General features: G+C 27.4%; 5 protein-coding genes across 12 annotated transcripts in view; 1 reads left to right on the top strand and 4 right to left on the bottom strand.

Moving 5' to 3' along the window:
• Positions 1–1640, bottom strand: part of LOC122628698 (solute carrier organic anion transporter family member 74D) — an 87703-nt gene extending 86063 nt beyond the window's left edge. For 4 of the 5 annotated variants that reach the window (XM_043811226.1, XM_043811232.1, XM_043811230.1 and 1 more), the window contains exon 1: positions 1–921. This exon is cut by the window's left edge. The gene's annotated coding sequence lies outside the window, so the exon portion shown is untranslated. Of the gene's footprint in view, positions 1152–1232; positions 1352–1484 lie in introns of those variants that run through there. The other variant, XR_006327100.1, reaches the window with a different exon arrangement.
• Positions 1641–2543: 903 nt separating this feature from the next.
• On the bottom strand, positions 2544–9095 carry LOC122628699 (probable elongation factor 1-delta). Of its 4 annotated transcripts, none has more exons than XM_043811236.1 (9): positions 8906–9051; positions 6699–6834; positions 5422–5865; positions 4499–4597; positions 3984–4083; positions 3583–3758; positions 3144–3213; positions 2952–3077; positions 2544–2828 (listed from the first exon to the last, which is right to left on the bottom strand). In XM_043811236.1, the coding sequence occupies exons 2-9, from the start codon at positions 6792–6794 to the stop codon at positions 2674–2676; spliced, it is 1266 nt and encodes a 421-aa protein (XP_043667171.1). In that variant the 5' UTR covers positions 6795–6834; positions 8906–9051; the 3' UTR covers positions 2544–2673. The 4 variants fall into 4 exon arrangements, with proteins under 4 accessions (XP_043667171.1, XP_043667173.1, XP_043667174.1 ...); XM_043811238.1 differs by having other exon boundaries at positions 5422–5682; XM_043811239.1 differs by lacking the exon at positions 5422–5865.
• Positions 9096–9423: 328 nt separating this feature from the next.
• On the top strand, positions 9424–10965 carry LOC122628517 (chromatin accessibility complex 16kD protein). The gene is made up of 2 exons (XM_043810896.1): positions 9424–9603; positions 9810–10965. Exons 1-2 carry the CDS (start codon positions 9469–9471, stop codon positions 10197–10199), a joined length of 525 nt encoding a protein of 174 aa, XP_043666831.1. The 5' UTR covers positions 9424–9468; the 3' UTR covers positions 10200–10965.
• LOC122628516 (transmembrane protein 199) lies at positions 10853–11613 on the bottom strand. The gene is made up of 2 exons (XM_043810893.1): positions 11196–11613; positions 10853–11122 (listed from the first exon to the last, which is right to left on the bottom strand). Exons 1-2 carry the CDS (start codon positions 11611–11613, stop codon positions 10872–10874), a joined length of 669 nt encoding a protein of 222 aa, XP_043666828.1. The 3' UTR covers positions 10853–10871.
• Positions 11614–11758: 145 nt separating this feature from the next.
• Positions 11759–12799, bottom strand: LOC122628518 (biogenesis of lysosome-related organelles complex 1 subunit 5). The gene is made up of 4 exons (XM_043810897.1): positions 12705–12799; positions 12507–12589; positions 11992–12180; positions 11759–11926 (listed from the first exon to the last, which is right to left on the bottom strand). Exons 1-4 carry the CDS (start codon positions 12769–12771, stop codon positions 11759–11761), a joined length of 507 nt encoding a protein of 168 aa, XP_043666832.1. The 5' UTR covers positions 12772–12799.
• Between the last annotated feature and the right edge of the window lie 7201 nt (positions 12800–20000).

Below are 20000 nucleotides of genomic sequence, written 5' to 3'. Positions count from 1 at the left end.
CCGGGAGTCCGGCGACCGTGCACGAACTTGACGGCTTTTCGCTTTCGACTGAAATCGAACGTCGACTTGCTGTCAGCCTGCCCTGACCTGCCTCCCCTTCTCTCTCTCTCTCTCTCTCTCTTTCTTTCTTTCTTTCTCTTTCTTCCCTCTCTCTCCTCGCCCCCTCCCGCGCACGCGTGTCCCTTCTATTAGTACGACGTACATGCGACATTATCTAACTTCTTATGCCTAGATAAGGCTCGTCTTCAAATAAGAAATCGAAAACCAATTGTATTCCACTAGGTGATAACATATGTTACGTTCATTGAAAAAGTTCGTTTCATTGAACGAGGTCATATTCAATATCATGGCCACTCGTCGATTATTATTTTCATGATATTTACACATACATTAGAATACGAGGCTACGTCGCTCTTGCAAATTTACTTTTTATCTAACGCGTTATTCTCGGTTTGTTTTACCATGTCTATCATGTGTCTGTCGAGGAAATATTTAAATAAGAAAAGATTCTAAACGTTTGAAAACCATAGTTAAATATATATATATATATATGTTATATATATACACACCATTCCGTGACGAACTATAAAAGTTGTATAAATTATAGCTCGGGGTTTAATACCTTTTTAAACATTAATAATTAAACTATTTATGTTTTTAATAGACAAATATTTTAAACAGATTCATTTCCACACATTCAGTTTTTAGATCTTAGAAAGATAATATAGAAACCTTTATTTACATCTCTATATCATCTGTAATTATTTTTCTTTAAATACTATATTACCAAGTAAAACTTACAATTTAAATCTTATGAAACTTATATTTACATACATGGAACTTTTCCTTTGTAATGTTCCTGTCACAGAAGAATGATCGCAAAATGCATATTATATTTAATCGTACATAGTGGTATGTCTTGCAGTTATTTCTTCTCTTCGTTCAAATTATATTTTGTTTTTAATTTATCTATTTCTTCCATCTTCTTGTCAACGTCGACTCGCTTGAATGCTTTATTACTTTGATAATAAAGGACCACTAAATAACGATTACATACATTGAAACCGCTCAGATGATCACATGCATTTTTAGCATCAAAGATATCTTCATAAACAACAAATGCAGTTCCTCTAGTTTCAGCTGTATTACCACTAATGTAAAATAAAAATATAAATAATATTTTTGAAATTGTGACACCAGTAAAATCAGTGAAAGTTTCAATAGATACTCACACTCTTATTTGTCTAATTGCTCCATATTTACCAAAGATATCATACATTTCCTCTGCTGTGATCTTGTAAGGTAGATTTCTAATATATAAAACTCGATTTACTTCTGGTGGGAGCCTTACCTATAAAAGAAAATCAATAATTTAAATATCTACGCAAACACGTTTAGGTTAGGTAAAATTCCTTTATATAAATATATCTCTCGAATAAGCAAATCGTTCTATTCTTTTAGATTGTTTTTATTTTAATATTTACATTGGCTCGACGTTGTAACATAGCCATAGTCATTTTGTTAAGATAAAATTATTCTTCGTTCAAAAAAAATAAACAAACACGTCTAATAACACGTCGGATATACGATACTACACTGTAATAACTAATGGCAGTGTTACCAACATTACTTTTCTAAAGCAAATTTACGAATGGAGATATGTAAGTAAATCTCATTTTCAATTTTTTTCTATAGTTTTATTTTGTTATTTCATTTTTCTTTATAACATACTCAAAAAGTTTTTACTTTAATTTAAGAAATAATTCATATGATTATTGTTACGTATCGAAGCAAAAATTAATATTTAGTCGAGCAAATGTGTAAAATCAATAAACAGATAAGCTTTATAATTATTAATTTTTTTTTACATATTTTATTTTTTATTGTTTATTTTTTACCTTTTACTTCTTACATTTCATTTATTTAAATTTATATATATATATATATCAATTTTGTGGTTCCAATTTAAGGAGAGAGGTTATCTTGGTGTCATTGATTTTATTTGCAATGGTTAACATGAAACAGGAAATACATTAAATTAACAAATTTTGATATAAAACAAATTTGTCTTTAGTTCAGAACTAAATTATTACTGTTTAAATAAATTATGATAACATATATAATCATTAATTTGTTAAAAATTAATTTTATTCTCCACGCGTATTAATTACTAATCGAAATTACTATATACGAAGCAACATATCTTTTAAATTTTTATTACAATAAATTCTATCGTGAAATATACAAAATCAGCATCTAAAAATTCATTAATATCAATCTATTATATATGTGCTTCGAGTGCAATAGATTGAAATATATATTGAAGTATATTATTTGAAACATTTTATATCAAAATGTCAATCTTTTCAATTTGAAGTTTATGTTTCGAATGATTCTAGATAATTCTTTAATTTCAAACTTTTAAAAGAGATTATTTACTTGTGTTTAATTTTTTTAATAAGTTAGGAATATGAAATAAGAGACTAATAGGATTTGATAATTTGAATGTTTCTATGAACACTTCTATAGAAATTTTTTTTTTCAATATTTTCACGTATAGCGTGAAAGAAGCATACACGTGCATATTAGAACTGCTAATGGAATGAAAAGATGGCACAGCAAATCCGTGTTTCTATGTAACTATACCTGCCATAATATTTTCCCGAAATGAAATTATATTTTATTGAAAGCGGCAATGTCAACACTTTGGACATAATCTTCGATTTCCTGTATTTGTTCAGTTAACCAATCAACAGACACTTTATCGTCCTCCACAACACAAGAAATTTGAAGTTTGTGAATACCAAAAGCAAGTGGCACAAGTTTAGCTGAAATAATAAAACCATAGATGTTTTATTACTTTATAATATATTAACTGTTTTATATATATATTTAAAAAAAAAAAAAAAAAAAAAAAAAAAATGTAAAATTAAATAGCTCATTGGATTTACCTGCACCCCATAGTAATCCATCAGTTTCAATTTTACGTACTTCAGTCTCCATAATATTCATATCAGTTTCATCATCCCATGGTTTAACATCAAGTATTATGTTAGATTTAGCGATCAATGCCGGCTCTATTTATAAGAAATATATTAAGTCATTATAAAATGATTAAACTTAAAAAAAATCATCCAACTCACTTTTAGCCTTTTTTGCAGCATATGCAGCAAGACGTTCTTCTCTAATTCTAGCAGCTTCTGCATCTTCACCCTAATAAGTTAGAAATTGATGGGATTGGTGATTACAATTTATCTCTTGAAATAATTCCGTTAATTAGTTACTACGATTTGTATTGAAATTTGTGTCAAGAATGGTAAGAAATGGTTGACTTTATATGGTTGATATTAGTGTCTTGGGAATATCTGGTGTATACTGATTAATAAAAATACGCGAATTTTTTGTTTGTTTTTAAAAATTCTGAAAATTAAAATTAAAGAAGCATTCCATGTCTTTGTGGCTTACAGAATATATGCTGAGTAAAGTGTTGGTATTTCTATTAGTAAACTATATCGATCATATGTATGTATAATTATTATATGTAACAAATTTAAGAATTTTTTTTTCCATCTGCTCACTTGCCTCTGAATCTGAACCAAATAGATCGATATCTTCATCATCTTCTTTGTCCGATGCCTTTTCTAACCCTGTATCGGGTTTAGCAGGACAAATTTGTAAAACTGGATATGTTTTTTCTTCCTCGAGTACTTTTACACGTTTCTCCAGCTTTTCAATAATATATCTCAATTCTTGAACAACTATATGTAAAGTTTGTTAAAATAATATGAATTATTGTTTAAATTTTGTTATCTATTATGTTAAAATTAGATACAATTTATTAATATATAGGTTAACAATATATAAATTTATTAAATTTAACTTATAACTATCACCTATCTTTTTATGATATTATATTTATCAAATGAAGTAAGTTAATTAATTAGTTTACAGAGTTCTAATATAAAAATTCAGTTTATTCTTACCATTTCGTAAATCCTGATTATCTTTCTCAAGAGTAGCTATGCGCGATCCAACATCTTGATTGGAATGAGATACTCCAGCAAGTGCAGCAATATCATCCATCTGTAAATGTGTTAAAATTATAGACTATAGAACTAATTCGTTTTTTAACATTTAGATCTTCATAATTCTACTGAAAAAAACATTGAATACAATATTTCCTTTTATTAAATTTAAATTCAAATTACACATTATAAAATTTGTCTCAACTTTTCAATATCCATTTATTAAATATTAATCATGAAAAAAAAAAAAATCACTAATGACATCAATATAAGGTATATTTTCAATGAGAAAAAATTAAATAAGTACTTGTATGTGTGTGTGTGTCATCTGATTAAGCTGGCTAGGATTAAATAATAATTATACTATATGCATTTGACTAATAATACATGTTACAATTATAAGCAGACATGAAAATGCATTGTTTTGATAAACATAAAAACTTGTTACTATGAAAAATGAGTGCTGTACTCACACATTGTAAGGATTGTTTAATATGTTGACGTGCCTTGGCAACTTCATTGGCTAAACTTCCACCAGCAGGTAGGATTGGACAAGTGGACTGTTGGTTTCCCTATATCCACCGATATTAAAGGTTAAATTACACCAGGTTGATTAAGGCAATGCAATCTATGTCGTATCTCCACTAATATATTTTACAGTTAAAATAAGCATAATTGGTTGTTAGCCAAGTGGAGATAGACATTAAGCATTATGAAGAATGTTTACATATATGTCCAAATTACGAACAATTTGTACACAACAAAGCCAAGCATTAAAAACAGTTATATTATGTTAAGTCCCATAGATACTCATCACCAAGAAAATCTTAAATACTAACTGAATCAAACTGTCATTAATTTGATCATATCAATTATTATTATTAATTTAATACTTACATGTTATTTATCATAAATATTTTTTGCAAATAATATAGGTAAATTTGTTAATGCAAGCATGCTTTATTAAAACAAGTATAGTAATATCTAATTCGAATAAAAATTATTAATAAATAAATTATAATCTGACAATATATGTATATATATATATATATATATATGATATGCCAGGTAAGTCATAAAATTAAATCTTGAAGTAAGAAAAATTATTAATTCTTTTTTTCTTAAGATTAAAAATGTACATTTCTATTATGTTTTTTTTATACACTTCTAATAGATGTTTATTTTCGATGACTTACTTAGTATATACGAAGATAGATATATTTAAAAAAAAAAAGGAAAAAATAATAATAATAAAAAATAATAATAATAAGCATAATAAAAAAATAATATGTTAACGAAAATAACTAACCTAAAATTGTGATTGTGCTGAAGTCAAATAAAAAAGTGCCATTTATACACATATAACACTAATTTTCTAATACATTAAAATTAATACCTGATTAGGCAATTGTTCTTTTTGCTCCTTAATATCATTTTTTCCTTTTCCTCTATTTCTATGTCTTGTATCAGCCTTGTTCTTTTTTTCTTTAACTTCTTTTGAAGTACACTTTGTAACCGTATCATTACAAATTTTTATATCTTCTTTTTGTATATGCATCACATTACATTTTTCTGTGATATCCAAGTTGTCCATTTTTAATATATTACACTCATCTTCTTTTTTAAGATTTTTAGAATTTTTTACTTGGCACTTATACTGTTTTAAAATATCAGTAGATACATTATTATCTGAGAGTAACGATTTATTGTCTTTACATTTTTCAGATTTTCCAGATTTTGATTTCGTTGAAGCATTTATATTTATTAGATCTTCATGCTTGTTAATTACAGAATTATCAGTGTTAATGGTATAGCTTCTTATAATCTTGTTGGACATCACCTTAAAACATGTTTCACTTTGTGCAAATACAAGATAAAGTCTTGCTAAGAGCACAAAAAGCGTAAAGAAATTGACTACATATTAATATTATGTAATTTATAAAAAATATGTAAGAGTAAGTTTTTATAGTATAATATGCACATATTTATTAGTTGTATCTATGTGTATGTAAATTGTGTAATATGAATCTATTTATAATATGGAATGTTTTCATAATATAATGTGTAAGAGATTTTCAAGTACAATTAGAATACCACTGTTCAGTTTTCTCAGTATTGTATTCTTTGAGGAAATATTTTAATGTGAAAATACCTATGCTGACCTGCATTATGGCTTAAGATACAATATAGAGAGTATAATTATGGCTAAGAAACAATAAAGTTAGTTTGCAATTAACAAATTTTCCCAACATCATAAAAACTCAGAAGGACACACGGATAAGCATTAAAAGGATCTTGTTATTACCCATCACCAGATATTCCCTCAAATATGTGTTAAGGATGTTAGTGGTTAATTACATAGCATACTCCAAACCCATGAATATAAAATTGTAAGTGAAGGAAAAATTTATGCAGATTAGCTGTGGATGCTGGGAGCAATGATAATAAATATATGTCTAATAGTTTTATATTTATACATTTTTTTCATGATACACACTGAAGACAAGATATTAATTGAAATTATGAATTTTGGGGAATTTGTATATGACACATTTACTATGTACTGCAATAGTTTATCTAATTCAAAGACTTATTGCTGGTTTTTTCTTTTCTTTTTTTTTTTTTTTAATTTCACGTAAATCAACAAACCAGATGGAAACAATGATTTCTTACCTTAGCCATTCGTTCAAAATATAGCCGCTCTGCTTTATCATAGGATGGCTTCTCAAACCATACCTTCTCATGTGTAAGAGCTGTTGCTGTTGCCATATTTACTGCAGTTATATTTGAAGCTAAAGTATAATAATTTCTGTAACAAAATTTATATTGAAATAATTTATATAATTGTATCATTATTGATGAGAATTGATATTTAAAGTTACAAAAATTGTTTTTGAAAAATATATTGCAAGAAAATTCTTAATGAATGTATAATTAAAAAGATAAAATGAATGAAAAAAATATGCTTGGATAATAGATAATAACATAAAATCCATTACATTTATTATATGAAAATACAAAAATGTTAAATAGTTCTATGATTATATATACATATACTTTAAAATAGTTTATGTCATAAACACATAATATAACAATAAATTCCTTTGATTTATATAACAATAATACTCACTAACAACTATCATCATCACTAAAGTAAATATTTTCATTAGTATTGATCTTTGTTGTTTTGCAACAAGATAATCTTAGTTGATATAGAGGTTTATTTGTTTTTAAAATTTGATCAGTAGATTTATTCATTATTTCATTTAGTATATCATAAATTTGTTTCTCTTGATCCTTAGGGCAAACACATGGAAATATTTCTACAGGATCAAAGTATTTTACAAATGCTTTAAGTTCATTAAACGAAGAATGTAAAGAATAGCATACATTATAAGTTCTTTCTCTGTGTTCATCCCACTCGGCTATCTTTGATATATCTTTTCCTTGCCATTTTAATACCGATGGCACAATAATTAATATATTTTCTTTGCTTACATCATAACGACACTTTAACGATCGATCTGATTTTTTAGTACATGCATGTATAGGAGTACTGTTAAAATCATTTGTAATATGAGGAGCTAATTCAGTAATACAACAGTAAGTATTGTACACATGATCTCTAACATGAATTTTCATATTTAAAGACTTTGATAATTCCATGAAAAGAAACTCTGAACCATAACAGGCAGAACATTCCAGCATAACAACATTCCTTGGGTCTTGATCGAGCCATTCCTTAATTGCTTGATGTATTTTCATTATACTTTCTTTTCGAGATGGCAAATATGAAAACTCGGGGTTTAAAAAAGTTGTATCTAAATAAATTTTATCAAGTTTCTTTGGAAGTAATCTATAACCTTGTTTTACATGCAAAGACCTTAACTTTGAAAAATCATTTGGATTAATTCTAAAGTCTCCAGTATAAAGCACTAATTTATCTTGCTTTTGAAAAAGAAACATGAGAGAGCCTGGGCAATGCCCAGCTGAAATACTTATTACTACAACAATGTGATTATTACCCTGTTTATCATCATATTCTATAACAACCGGAGTATCTATATAAATCTCTTTTATTTTGCAATTTTCATTTAAACTAAACGTATTTTGCAGAATTAATTTACTGATCGGACTACAATAGAGATACTTATTACATTTTTCTAAGTATTCAAAAAATGAATTATTTAAACCATTCATATGATCTACATGACAATGGCTAAGAAAAAATACAGAGGAGTCAAGATTTTTCCCGCTAAATGAATCCACAGAGATAGCTGGTAATTCCTCGATAAGCCCAAGAAAAGTTGACATTGTGCCATTTGGAATATACCTGTAATATAGAAACGAAGTGTGGCAACTACATCGATAACCTCTTACAGATTAATAAGTTAAAGAAAATGCTATATACGTAAAAATCTTTAAAAGATTATTTTATCAAGAAATTCATGAAATGCGATTTATAGTACATTCGTTTTATTTAACCTCTCTACTACTTTCAAATTTAATATAAATTCAACTCGTGAACTTGTAACGAAGTAACTGTAGGCTTATATATAGAATAATCTACACACACAGACACACACGACGCCGCACATATGAACGCACGCAAGCACACACACACACACACACATACGTATATTACGTAGTTCATACTGATAAAATTATTAGAAATAAAATAATTACGTTGCACATTTCAAAAAAATATATTTCTTATCGTTATTATTTCATGTTAACCATGTGCGTTATCGATCGTTCTATTCGTCGCTGTATATATATATGTATATATATATATATATACACACATATATATATAATTTTACAGACATTAAGACTATATATATTACATATTTTTCTAATGAAATAGTATATATAATTACCTTAATAATCGTTTGATATACGTTGGCACAAGGAATTTCACAAATTCGATGCAACAATTATCTTCTGACCAATCTGCCACGGAAAATCAGTCTGTACCGGATCTAGAAATTGAATGGAGAGAGCAATGAAGTACCTATGCATACAAATATTATAAGAGAAGCAGACAAAGCAATAGCGGAGAATTTTGTAACTATTTTTCGAAATGTTACTAGAATAGTTACTGTTCTGTTATATAGAATTTACATTGTTATATAATTTACATGCAGAAATGGAAGGAAATTTAGAAAGAAAAGATAAGAAAATAAGTAGGAAATGTAGAATGAAATTTTTTCATACAAGATTTCGAAATGATTTATTAAATTAATAATAAATAATAATAAAATTATAACTATATATCACATTTTAGTTAAAATAATAATTTTGAATCCAACGATATCGATGAAATCGTTGAAACGTTTATTCTATTTAAAAATGGCGGGTAATGAAGTTCGATGTGTACGTCGTTAGTCAATTTCTAGTAGCGTCTTTCAGTTTGTATTGATTTGTCAGATTAATTTTAAAAATGGCGGCGCAAGGTTTACCTTCCAAAATGAAGGAATTACGTTTACCTATTTCAAGAGTAAAAACTATAATGAAAAGTTCACCTTATGTCGATACAGTTGGACAAGACGGATTGTATTTAGTTACAAAAGCTACGGTAAGTTGTTTATGACAAATATACGGAAGTTCGAAAGATGCAAGTACATTCGAGTACGGTGGTTAGGCCGACTTGCGTATTTTACGGCGGGATTATTAAAAATATTATAATTTCATGTTTTTCATTAACTTTTATTAAATTTACATATATTTAAGTTAGAATAATATATACGTATTTGTTAATTACAAATGTTTTGATCTCTTTAGGAATTGTTTATTCACTATCTAACAGAAGAAGCTCATATGCAAAATAATAAAGGGAATAATTTAGATTACAAGCATTTAGCAGAAGTTGTACAAACAAATGATACACTGGAATTTTTACGAGAAATAATGCCACGAAAAATTACCGTAAGGCAATTCAAGGAGATGATGGCAGCTAAATCATCGAATAGTAGTTCTTCTGAAAGTAGCTCAGACTCGGATAGTGATAGCGAGTCTGATACTGACTCTTGTTCTAATAGCGACAATAAAGAAGATAATGAGATGTCAGGTAGTGAACATGAAACAGAAGCACAAGAAAATGGTAAATGTAGTTTCAGTGATAAAAGTGAGGCTAGTGGTAAAAGTGACAGCGAAGAGGAATCTAAGAGGTAGAAATAAGAAAATAGGATAAAATCCTATTATATTCATAGGTTATCCTTGATAAGTATTTTAGAAGATATTTAGTCTGCAATTTTATTTTTAAGACATTTTATTAAAGACGTCAAGTTATGTCTATATGATTCTTATTAATTGATATGGATCATATTATCGTAATAATGAATGACCAAAAATATAAAAATTTAGTCAAAATTAAGAATAACAAAGGATATAAAATTAATTGTATTTTTACTTGAATATTGTTAATTTAACTACTTTTAGAGCAAAAATTTCTTTTAAAAGAAATACATTTTTAAATCTTTATATTTCATATATTTTTCAATAAAGTTGTCATTTTTAATTTGTGTGTATTTATAGTACAATAGTGTCTTTTGTAATGCACATATGTATTTATTTAAAAGAATTAATTTTTATAATAAAATAAAAGAAAAAAGTAATATACAATTTGATCACCTACATACATATATACATACATACATACACACATATATATATATATGTATATATATATATATTATAATGCATTAGTACTATTGTAAACAACTTAGAGGTATAAAGAATTTGTAAATGCCATATCAATTTTTTAGTAATAACAAGCATTTTGATTTATGATTTTTAGATTCACATTTATAAGATGATATAAAATATTCTTGTCTGATTTACATTTTATTCTTGATGTAATTTTGTAGGTTTAGGTGTTGAAAATACATCATAACAATCTTCATTTAACTTAATAGCCAGAAAATAGATTTCAGCCAAAGCAATTACTAATGCACATATTATACCTAATAATAGTCTAAATCCAAAATCTAAATTACCAACTATTAACTCTACTCCAACAAAACCAAATGCAAATCCTGCTAATACAGAGAAGATAAATTGTGCAACAGCAATTAGTTGTTTATTTATTTGCTTCACTGTAAAGAAAAAAGTGAAATAAAAATTTAGTTATATAAATAATAAAGTATCAATTAAAATATTATCTCTTACTTTGATAGGCTAATGTATCTTCCGGTAAATCTTTTCGTGTAGAATCAACACTTTTAGTCATAGCTTTATATTCTCTTGCATTTTGTTGTGCTGTCAGTTTTTGTATCCTTGCTTCCAATTCAGGATTTCTGGGTGTAATTTTTGGTGTTGGTAATATTACATCGACACCCTCTAATATTTCATGTAAATATACCTTTTCAGTTGTAGTTTTTCTATATTCTTGTAAGTAATTATTTAACCAATTTATATCACTTAATTTCAATAAAACATCATTGCACTTCTTCCTATTACTGCTTTTTAACATAGCAATACCAGGTGGAGCATCATTTACATCAGATATGTATTTCCAAACAAAATCTATTAATTTTGCATTTGGTTTCACGCATATGGATGGATCATCGATTGTTTCTACAGGCATTTTTATATCATATAAAAATGATATAAATATTATTTCAAAAAATAATATTAATATTATAATGATATTAAGTATTTATATATGTGTAGCACTACTGTAATTATTTTAAGAATGGATTGGAAGCTGTAAATGTAAGATATTAATTAAATCAAGGTGTAATATGTAACTTCTTTTCTAAATCAATATAATATTCTTTGATTTCGTTTTCTTTGTCCTGAAAGGCTTTATCTACTTTTTGGCATTTGTCACTCATATCATTTATAAACTTTTCCCATTCCACTTTACGAATTTCTCTGTTTTGTTGCAAAGCAAAATCCTGCAATATAGCAGTAATTTCAAAATAAATGAATTATTTTTTATTGCTACTTTTAAAGTACATACACTATCAAATTCTTCTTGTCTTTGAAGTACTCGTTCGCACATACTAAGTGCAACATCGATATTTGCTTTTAAACTTGGTAAATGACAATCTCCAAGTTGTTCTGCACGGGGCAACTGATTCTGATCTAGTTCCGTTGAATATTCCAGTATTTTGAAAAGTCTTTCCACCTCCCCGTCGTCTCTTTTTTCCTAGACAAATATAAATCTGTAAATATTCTGATTACTTATATTTAAAGCCTTATCGCATAACTTATTTCATTCATTTTTTAACATTATAACATTATATATAACATATATATATATATATATAATATGAAAAGACTTTTAATGTCTGCAAGCTTTATTTAAATATATTATGTTTACAATTATCAGGTTATATATGTATCAATGTAGATAGGAAACTATGAAGTTGAAAAAAAATAAATTACCTTGATTCAAGAAAACAATTTATTTGATTTGTTTTCGATAATGAAATAATTTTTAATTATTGTTATAATAGAAAAACGTTCATTTACCTGAAATTCTCTTAAGAAAAAAGTTATTTCCCCTTGGATAAATGGTCGATGTTCAAAGAGTCTACTCCAAATTTCTCCCGTGTCTACGAAAACGTGATCTCGAATAATGTCATTGTAAACATCTTTGATATAATAATATGTTATTAAGTTTGGAATATTTTTCTTTCTAAATTTTCAAATATTATTACATGATCGCACCTTTGATAACGGACGCCATGCTGTCGATGGAAACACTTCGTAACGTAACACAAATGAGTTCAATCATATGATCGAGTATAGTTCATTGCGCAAGCGTATATTCCTGTCCTCAATCGATTTTTCTAATAAAATAAATAAATAGTTAATACAATATAGAATAAATAAGAAAAAGTAATTTTTGCAAAAATATCTGGTAAATATTCATTAAGATATACATCACATTTTTTAATTAAATTTTCGTTTCGTTATTTAATATAATTTAATAATTGATTATAATTTAATAAATTTATTAAAGAAAATCTTTTCATTATAATTATAATAGAATATTATTGTTATAATAGTGTAAATATATTATAAAAATGATGTGTAGTATGTATCATCGACATATTTGAATTCTATTGAATAGCGCGGGAAAATAAGAGCCAATCATAGAACGTCCTTTATTTTTATGAAACGTTTTTATATCCTTTCTACTTTTATTCGAAGATATTTCATGAAGCTTCGAAGTGATGCTTAGAATATCATTTAACAAATAGTTTAACGTTACGTGTGAATTGTTGATTGCGAGAGAAGTAATATGAGAAGGAAGAGCATAGAATTGCGTCGAATTTGAGACGTCAGGTATTATGATCAGGAGCTTTTGAACGAAATGACAAATATCGATTTTCAATCCTTATAAGAGATAGAATATCGTGCGCCATTTTCGGTTGAAAGCTTTCGATTAATTTTATCATAGAACAATTTAAATAGAATTAACGACAATTAATTGCTTTCTCTATCTTTCTTTCTATATATAATCAGATAATATATTAAATAATAATAAAAAATAGTTATTTCGTATAATATTTGAAATAACCTTACTTCATTAACTACCGTCAGTATGTTTCAAAGAAATTTACGTTTTTATCATCAGTCGATCAACAGTTTCTCTTTTCTTTTTTTCGTTAAATATTTAATTTTATTTTTCAAATATTTATTATTTTATAGGGATATTTTGTTTTAGTATATGTCATTAAAAAAGAAAAAGAGAGTTTCATAGTAAAATTATCAGTTTATCTCTGTCGTCATTTATACGTATACGTACAAATGTACCATAGTACATTTGAGCAGGTACATGTATGTATATTATAATATTTCTCTGACTGCTTTTCTAGCTCAAACGAGAATTCGTAACGTGTGTAATCTTTCCAATTAATTTACTAGTTTCCTTTCTGTATGACAAACGTGCCGTTACTCTAAGTCTTGTAGATCTTCCAAAAGGAAACTAACTACAGGAAGTTAGTTTAGTTTCCAATTCGACGAAAACCGCGAGAAACTGCACCGGTGACTCGACGCCAAGTACGTGTCTGACTTATCGTCGATTTGATCACTTATCTATGTTTCTGACTAGCGTGGGTCTTGATCACTGATACACACACACACATACATACGCATCATATAAAATCCTCCCCTACACGTAAGTGAATAAAATTTATTTATATTTTTCTAAGATATTTTTGCTTTTTAATGTCTCTTTTTTTTTTTTTTTAAATAATATGAAAAATTCATGCTCCATTTTTATAGTACAGTTTTTTAGTACAGTTTAAGTAGATTTCTAAGTATAGTTTTAAAACTGCACTAAATCTTTTTCAAGGTTTTACGAATCCTCAGAAAGATATTTCGATGGAAAATCGATACTAATGAAGCATCAATAGAAATCAGCATAGTAGATGAAGTAAAATGAGATACGATCGTGATGCGAGATCGGAGATGGTTTACTTACTAACGTATCGTATAATCAAATATTCTGAGGTTCACGATGAAGCATCACTACCACCTGGATGGGCGTACACCTAAGTAAGCATACATTACGTAAATAATTCCAGACGGAATACGATAATAATCAATACTCTCGCGTTATGGCGCCTACGTATATGTATATTTTATTAACTTGTAGAGAGATATTTCTAACAGTTGCTGATTTATCTATCTAAATGGTGAGTTAGAATTAGATTACGTTATATGGAATCTCTCGTTGAACTAATTTTTATCATTTCTTCTTACATTTTTAATATAGCATAAGTAATATTAAAGTTTTCTATATAATCTAAATATAAATATATTTTAAATTAAGGAATTTCAACGTAATTTAAATAAATGACATTACTTTTAGAGATTAAAACCAGTCAATAATGAATCAATAATTAACTAAATTAAATAACGAGTCAATAATTATGACGTATATATATATATATATTTTATTAGCCTATAGCGAGAGATTCACTCGCTGATTTATTAATGTAGATGATAAGATGGAATCAAATTATATTACATGATGAAATCTCACGTTTTGAAAGCAATTCAATTATTTCTTCATTTCTTATTACATTTTTAGTAAATAAGTAATATAAATTTTTCTAATACATTTGTAAGTACAAATATATATCGATGTAATTTATATAAATGACATAATCTTTTAAGATTTGTAATAGCCAATAACGTTAATTAGACAATGATTATGATGTCTACCTATATTTATTTTTTATTAGTTTGTAGCGAGAGATATGCCTGATATTCGCTACTTTATCTATTTATATACGGTCAATTGAAATTAGATTATATTATGTTAGATCATTTCCCGTTGAACTAATTTTAATTGTTTCTTTTTACTTATTTTTATTATATAAGTATTTAATATCAAGTTTTTCTTTAATTTAATTACAAATATACTTCAGATTAAAAAATTCCGATATAATTTAAATAAATGACGTTATTTTTTGGGATTTGTAACGGTCAATAGCGAATCGGACAATAATTTCGAAGTTACTGCTAGAGCCGGATAATAACGGATGCTTTCGAACGGAAAAAGGGATTAAAATAAATCGTGAAATGGAAGAGGAGAAGAAGATAATGGAGAATCGTGGAACAGAATACGCAAAATTAAACTGAGTTCTTGGAAACAGAACGGAGTAAGAGGGAAGGTAATTAAGCAGTTTCGTTTGATAAATGATAAAAGGCCAAAGACAATAACGGAATATCGAGAAACGATGATTAAGTAGTTATAGCATATTCATTAATACATAATTATATATATATATATATATATATATATATATATATGTTTGTGTGTGTGTGTGTTGTAATAGAAATTTCATGTATGTTAATGTGATGATTTTATACGATTTGGCGATAGTCAAATTAATTCAATTTAAAATTATGTTCCTTTCATAGGATAGAAAAGCTTAATGGGTATTGAAAACTAGTTGTGTCCTAATGGTTTATAGAATTGATATTGAAATTATAGGATACATGTATTTGGATAATTGGTTACGATATACATCGTGTTAATTAATACTTGTTTCATTAATACTTAAAAAAATGTATAATAACTCTCATTATATTCTAATACCATTAGTCGTAATGACAGCCAATTATTACAGAGTCACCATTCATGTTTTATTTGTATTATTACTGATTATTGTAAAAGCCACATATCAAACATTTACGAGGAGTCGTGGTAATAATTAAAAATTATTTTTATTGACTATCTCATATGATTGAGTTTATTATCTTCAACAGATTTCGAGTCTCTAAATCAACTTGATTTGTTTTTTCATCTGTGTATTTTTAGTCTTTTTTTTTTATTGGATTTTGTTAAGTTACTAACGTAATTTTTATTTGATAAAGAATGTTTGTAGTCATATCTTGTTATGAGAAGTTCAGTCGTTAGATGTATTTTAAACGCGGAAACTTTAGATTTCCGTCTTAAAATTGGTTTGCTCGGGTAAAGTAGTAAGCGGATTTTTGATTAAATATAAATGGAGAGAGTGCTCAGAGAGTAGGAAAACGAAAGATAGATAGATAGAGAGAGAGAGAGAAAGAGAGAGAGAGAGAGAGAGAGAGACAGAGAGAGAGAAGAAAAAAGAGAAAGAGAGAAACAGATAGACAAATAGAAAAGGATAAGATTTGTGAGTAACGAACTTACTTTAGCGTACATTATAATATCGTAATTATTCCAATTATTCTCTCATTAGTTAGTTCTCTCATTAATATGTTCTCTCGAGAACTGTTTTGTCATCGAGTAAAGGATACGCAAGGTTTTTTGCATTTAAATAAATTACATTATATCAACTTTAGAGAGAGTACGAAACTTCATTATGTTTTCTAGGGGAACGTGAGCTGTTTACAAACGTTAAAATAAATTTTCTAGTAATACGATGTTTTATGAGCGAAAAGAGTGAGGTAGAGAGACGGTATTGAAGTCTTGAACGTCAAGAAAACAATAATATAGCGAAGGAAAAATATTTAAATCATAAACCGAGTTGATTGTAAGTACATAAAGCAATTTCCGACGTATATGTCGTTAATCTTTATAAGAAAATTCACTATTATTCATAGTTTAATAGATCTGTAGTAGGCTGATAATAAGGTTGGTTGCACGAAGTTCGGCTCTGTGGATTTCGTGTTAAAGGATTTCCCATGGTAATATCCTCTTTTCTCATGCTACAGAGAAAGCGAATAGCTTCTTCGTTGTCGGTCTTAAGCCGATCTGAACATACGTAAGCTTTTGCATAGTGTACCTACGTATATGTGAATATATATATATATATGCATATATATATATATATATATATATATACATATATATATGCATACACGTATATACGTTGATACATACGACATGTTTGGGATTCGCACACGTTACGTACCAAACCTAATGTAAACTCCTTGCAATTGTGTACTCGATATCGCTGATAACATAGCTACGTAACTTATGGATTAGATATGGACTGTTCAAAATTTATCAATATAGTTTACATTTACATAAGTAATCATATCTGTAATTAACAATAGGATGTAATCTTAAACGTTAATTTTTTCAATTAAATACATTTGTTCTTTCTCTTTTTATATTTTGTTATTTAATATCAAAAAGAAATCGAATAGCATACGTATACGAATAAGATTTAAAAATAGTTAATTATTATTTTATTAGATTATAGAAGCTATCAACCTAGTAAAGCGATTTAAATAATCTACTTTCGACGTACTTTCAATATTGTGTATTTACTAATTTATTTAAAAAATCTTGATTGGTATAATAACACTAGATGTCAGATTTCATTGATTAAATTTAAATGATAGAATATTTGTTATCTATTTCATTATAATTGAAAGATTAAACGGTTTAATTGAATTTCAGACATTAAGAGTAACATGTAAAAACTGAATGAATCGCCATTGCTCAGCAGAAAATTCTCTGTGTAGGGGAACACGTATGTTCGTGTGCGCAGTTTAAAAGGGAACATAGCTCGCAACTCTGTTTAATTCCCCATAGAATTATATTCAAAGATTAAAGTAAAGAAGAATGAAGATTTTACATCACTGTAAAAAACTTATCGTTGTACGATTGGGGAAGATAAGATCGAACCAAAGTTGTTTCCTCTCTCTCTCTCTCTCTCTCTCTCTCTCTCTCTCTCTCTCTCTCTTAATTACATATTACATCGATTAACAGAGACCTCGAACATTATATCAAAATTGAAGTCGGCGTAGGGTACTTTGGTTTGCTTCTTGCCTTGTGTCCAACAAATACAAGAGGTTAAGCATAGAAGGGGTAGATGAGGAAGACTTCAAAACGTAAGATAGTTTCAGAGAGTAGGATTAGAGCACGGTTAGAACAGATAAGTTTGCCTTTGCTCGATAACAGCAACTGTAAGAGAAGATTATCTACTGGAACAAGCACTTACATTAACGTATTTATTTATGTATATATAAATGCGTACATATGTGGATGATCAGATTCATACGAATTATATTATAATGGATGATCAAAAAATATCAGGGATAATGTCAATGATATTAAATCTTCTCAAATATTTCTGTAAAACAATTAGAAAGAAGTGACTGATTTCATCATAATTTATTTATTTATTTATTTTTTTTTTTTTAATTAAGAATATGATTATACTATCTGATTTTTTGATCATTAAAATATTGACAAAAAGTATTGTAAGTATCTAACAAGATACAATAGAAGTACATATATGTATATGCGTGTATGTGCACAACACATACATAAATGTGCATAAAATGAGAAAATAGAAGTTCGCTACTCTACAGGAAATGCTCGATCGGAGCATGAAATTTCCTTGCTCTCTGCTTATTAACTTATTGCATCTCCTAAGTTCTCTCTAAACTGATATTAATTATCGCGGTTACTCGACCTGATATGCGCTTTGCTTTTCCTTCCGACCTACTTTCTCACCTTCTCTCATCCTTATCTTTCCTTTTATCTTTAACTTTTTTTCCCCCTTTCATTTATTTTACAATAAAAAGAACTGTTGAATCTATAAGTAATACGAATAATCGAAATATTTAAACTGACAATATCTTTTTTTTACTTCTTGCAAATAATTATAAATTATTAAGGGAAAGAACTCGTTAGAAATAAAATAAAGATATCTTCTTCATCATTTATCATTTTTAAATTCAACCGATTAAACGTCTGAGTTCAATTTATATCAATGTAAAGGCGTAACGTTTGATTTAAAGATTGGAACGTGTGGCAAATTCGCGCGAAATAATTTTCTCTCTTATTCTACACCCATTTATTTTTTCTTCATTATAATTAATTATTTTCACAGTTCAGATTAACAAAATCATTTATTTTGGTAATGTGCATGCTCATAAATTTTCTTTAAAAAGCATTTTGTAGATCCAATTAATAAATTAGAAAATTATATATTTTCAGGGTAGCCGCTGGTTAGATAATATTTGCGAATGTGCTGTGATAATCGTTATTCCTTGCGGTCTTGCGGATTGGCGCCATGTTTATTTAACCGAGTCCACGAAAGATGCCACGGAGTTTATATGCTCTTCGTAATCACAGGGAATTAATATAAATTTTCTAAGATATCACCTTTCTCTAGAATACTAATCGATTGCCGCTATAAACGATTTCCGCAAGTTGCAGCTTTATTTAAAAAATATTCGCAAAAATATAATAGCCATGGTTATTTTGCACCGCTTTTATAACGATACTATCGATAAATCCCTTTTAATTTTATTAACTTTGACGATAACCTTGTTAGTTTTCCTATTTATTCCAACCAGTGAACATTGAAATTTTCTCTTTCTAACGTGAAAACTTAAAAATTTATAATTTTCCAATTATTAAAAAATTGTTTCTGTATATGGAGTATAGTAAATTAATATTTAAATAATAGTACACTTCACTTAAATAATAGTAACATTACAGAAATTGTATCGCGAGAGAAACTTAAAATAATTTTAATATAAACTTTAATAATTTGAAAT

The sequence above is a fragment of the Vespula pensylvanica genome, chromosome 4 (assembly GCF_014466175.1).
Source record: "Vespula pensylvanica isolate Volc-1 chromosome 4, ASM1446617v1, whole genome shotgun sequence".
In the NCBI taxonomy this organism is placed as follows: domain Eukaryota; kingdom Metazoa; phylum Arthropoda; class Insecta; order Hymenoptera; family Vespidae; genus Vespula; species Vespula pensylvanica.
Note: the sequence above shows the minus strand (reverse complement) of the source record. Positions and strands in the feature narration are given on the sequence as shown.

Coding starts and splice junctions, on each gene's coding strand:
- LOC122628699 (XM_043811236.1), bottom strand. CDS start 6,794: ATGGCAACAGCAACAGCTCTTACACATGAGAAGGTATGGTTTGAGAAG. Junction 3,759..3,983: donor TAATCAGGATTTACGAAATG/GTAAGAATAAAC, acceptor CTTTACATATAG/TTGTTCAAGAATTGAGATAT. Junction 2,829..2,951: donor TGGATTACTATGGGGTGCAG/GTAAATCCAATG, acceptor TTATTATTTCAG/CTAAACTTGTGCCACTTGCT.
- LOC122628517 (XM_043810896.1), top strand. CDS start 9,469: ATGGCGGCGCAAGGTTTACCTTCCAAAATGAAGGAATTACGTTTACCT. Junction 9,604..9,809: donor ATTTAGTTACAAAAGCTACG/GTAAGTTGTTTA, acceptor TGATCTCTTTAG/GAATTGTTTATTCACTATCT.
- LOC122628516 (XM_043810893.1), bottom strand. CDS start 11,613: ATGCCTGTAGAAACAATCGATGATCCATCCATATGCGTGAAACCAAAT. Junction 11,123..11,195: donor AGATACATTAGCCTATCAAA/GTAAGAGATAAT, acceptor TTTTCTTTACAG/TGAAGCAAATAAATAAACAA.
- LOC122628518 (XM_043810897.1), bottom strand. CDS start 12,771: ATGATTGAACTCATTTGTGTTACGTTACGAAGTGTTTCCATCGACAGC. Junction 12,181..12,506: donor TTTTCTTAAGAGAATTTCAG/GTAAATGAACGT, acceptor ATATTTGTCTAG/GAAAAAAGAGACGACGGGGA. Junction 11,927..11,991: donor GACAAGAAGAATTTGATAGT/GTATGTACTTTA, acceptor GCTATATTGCAG/GATTTTGCTTTGCAACAAAA.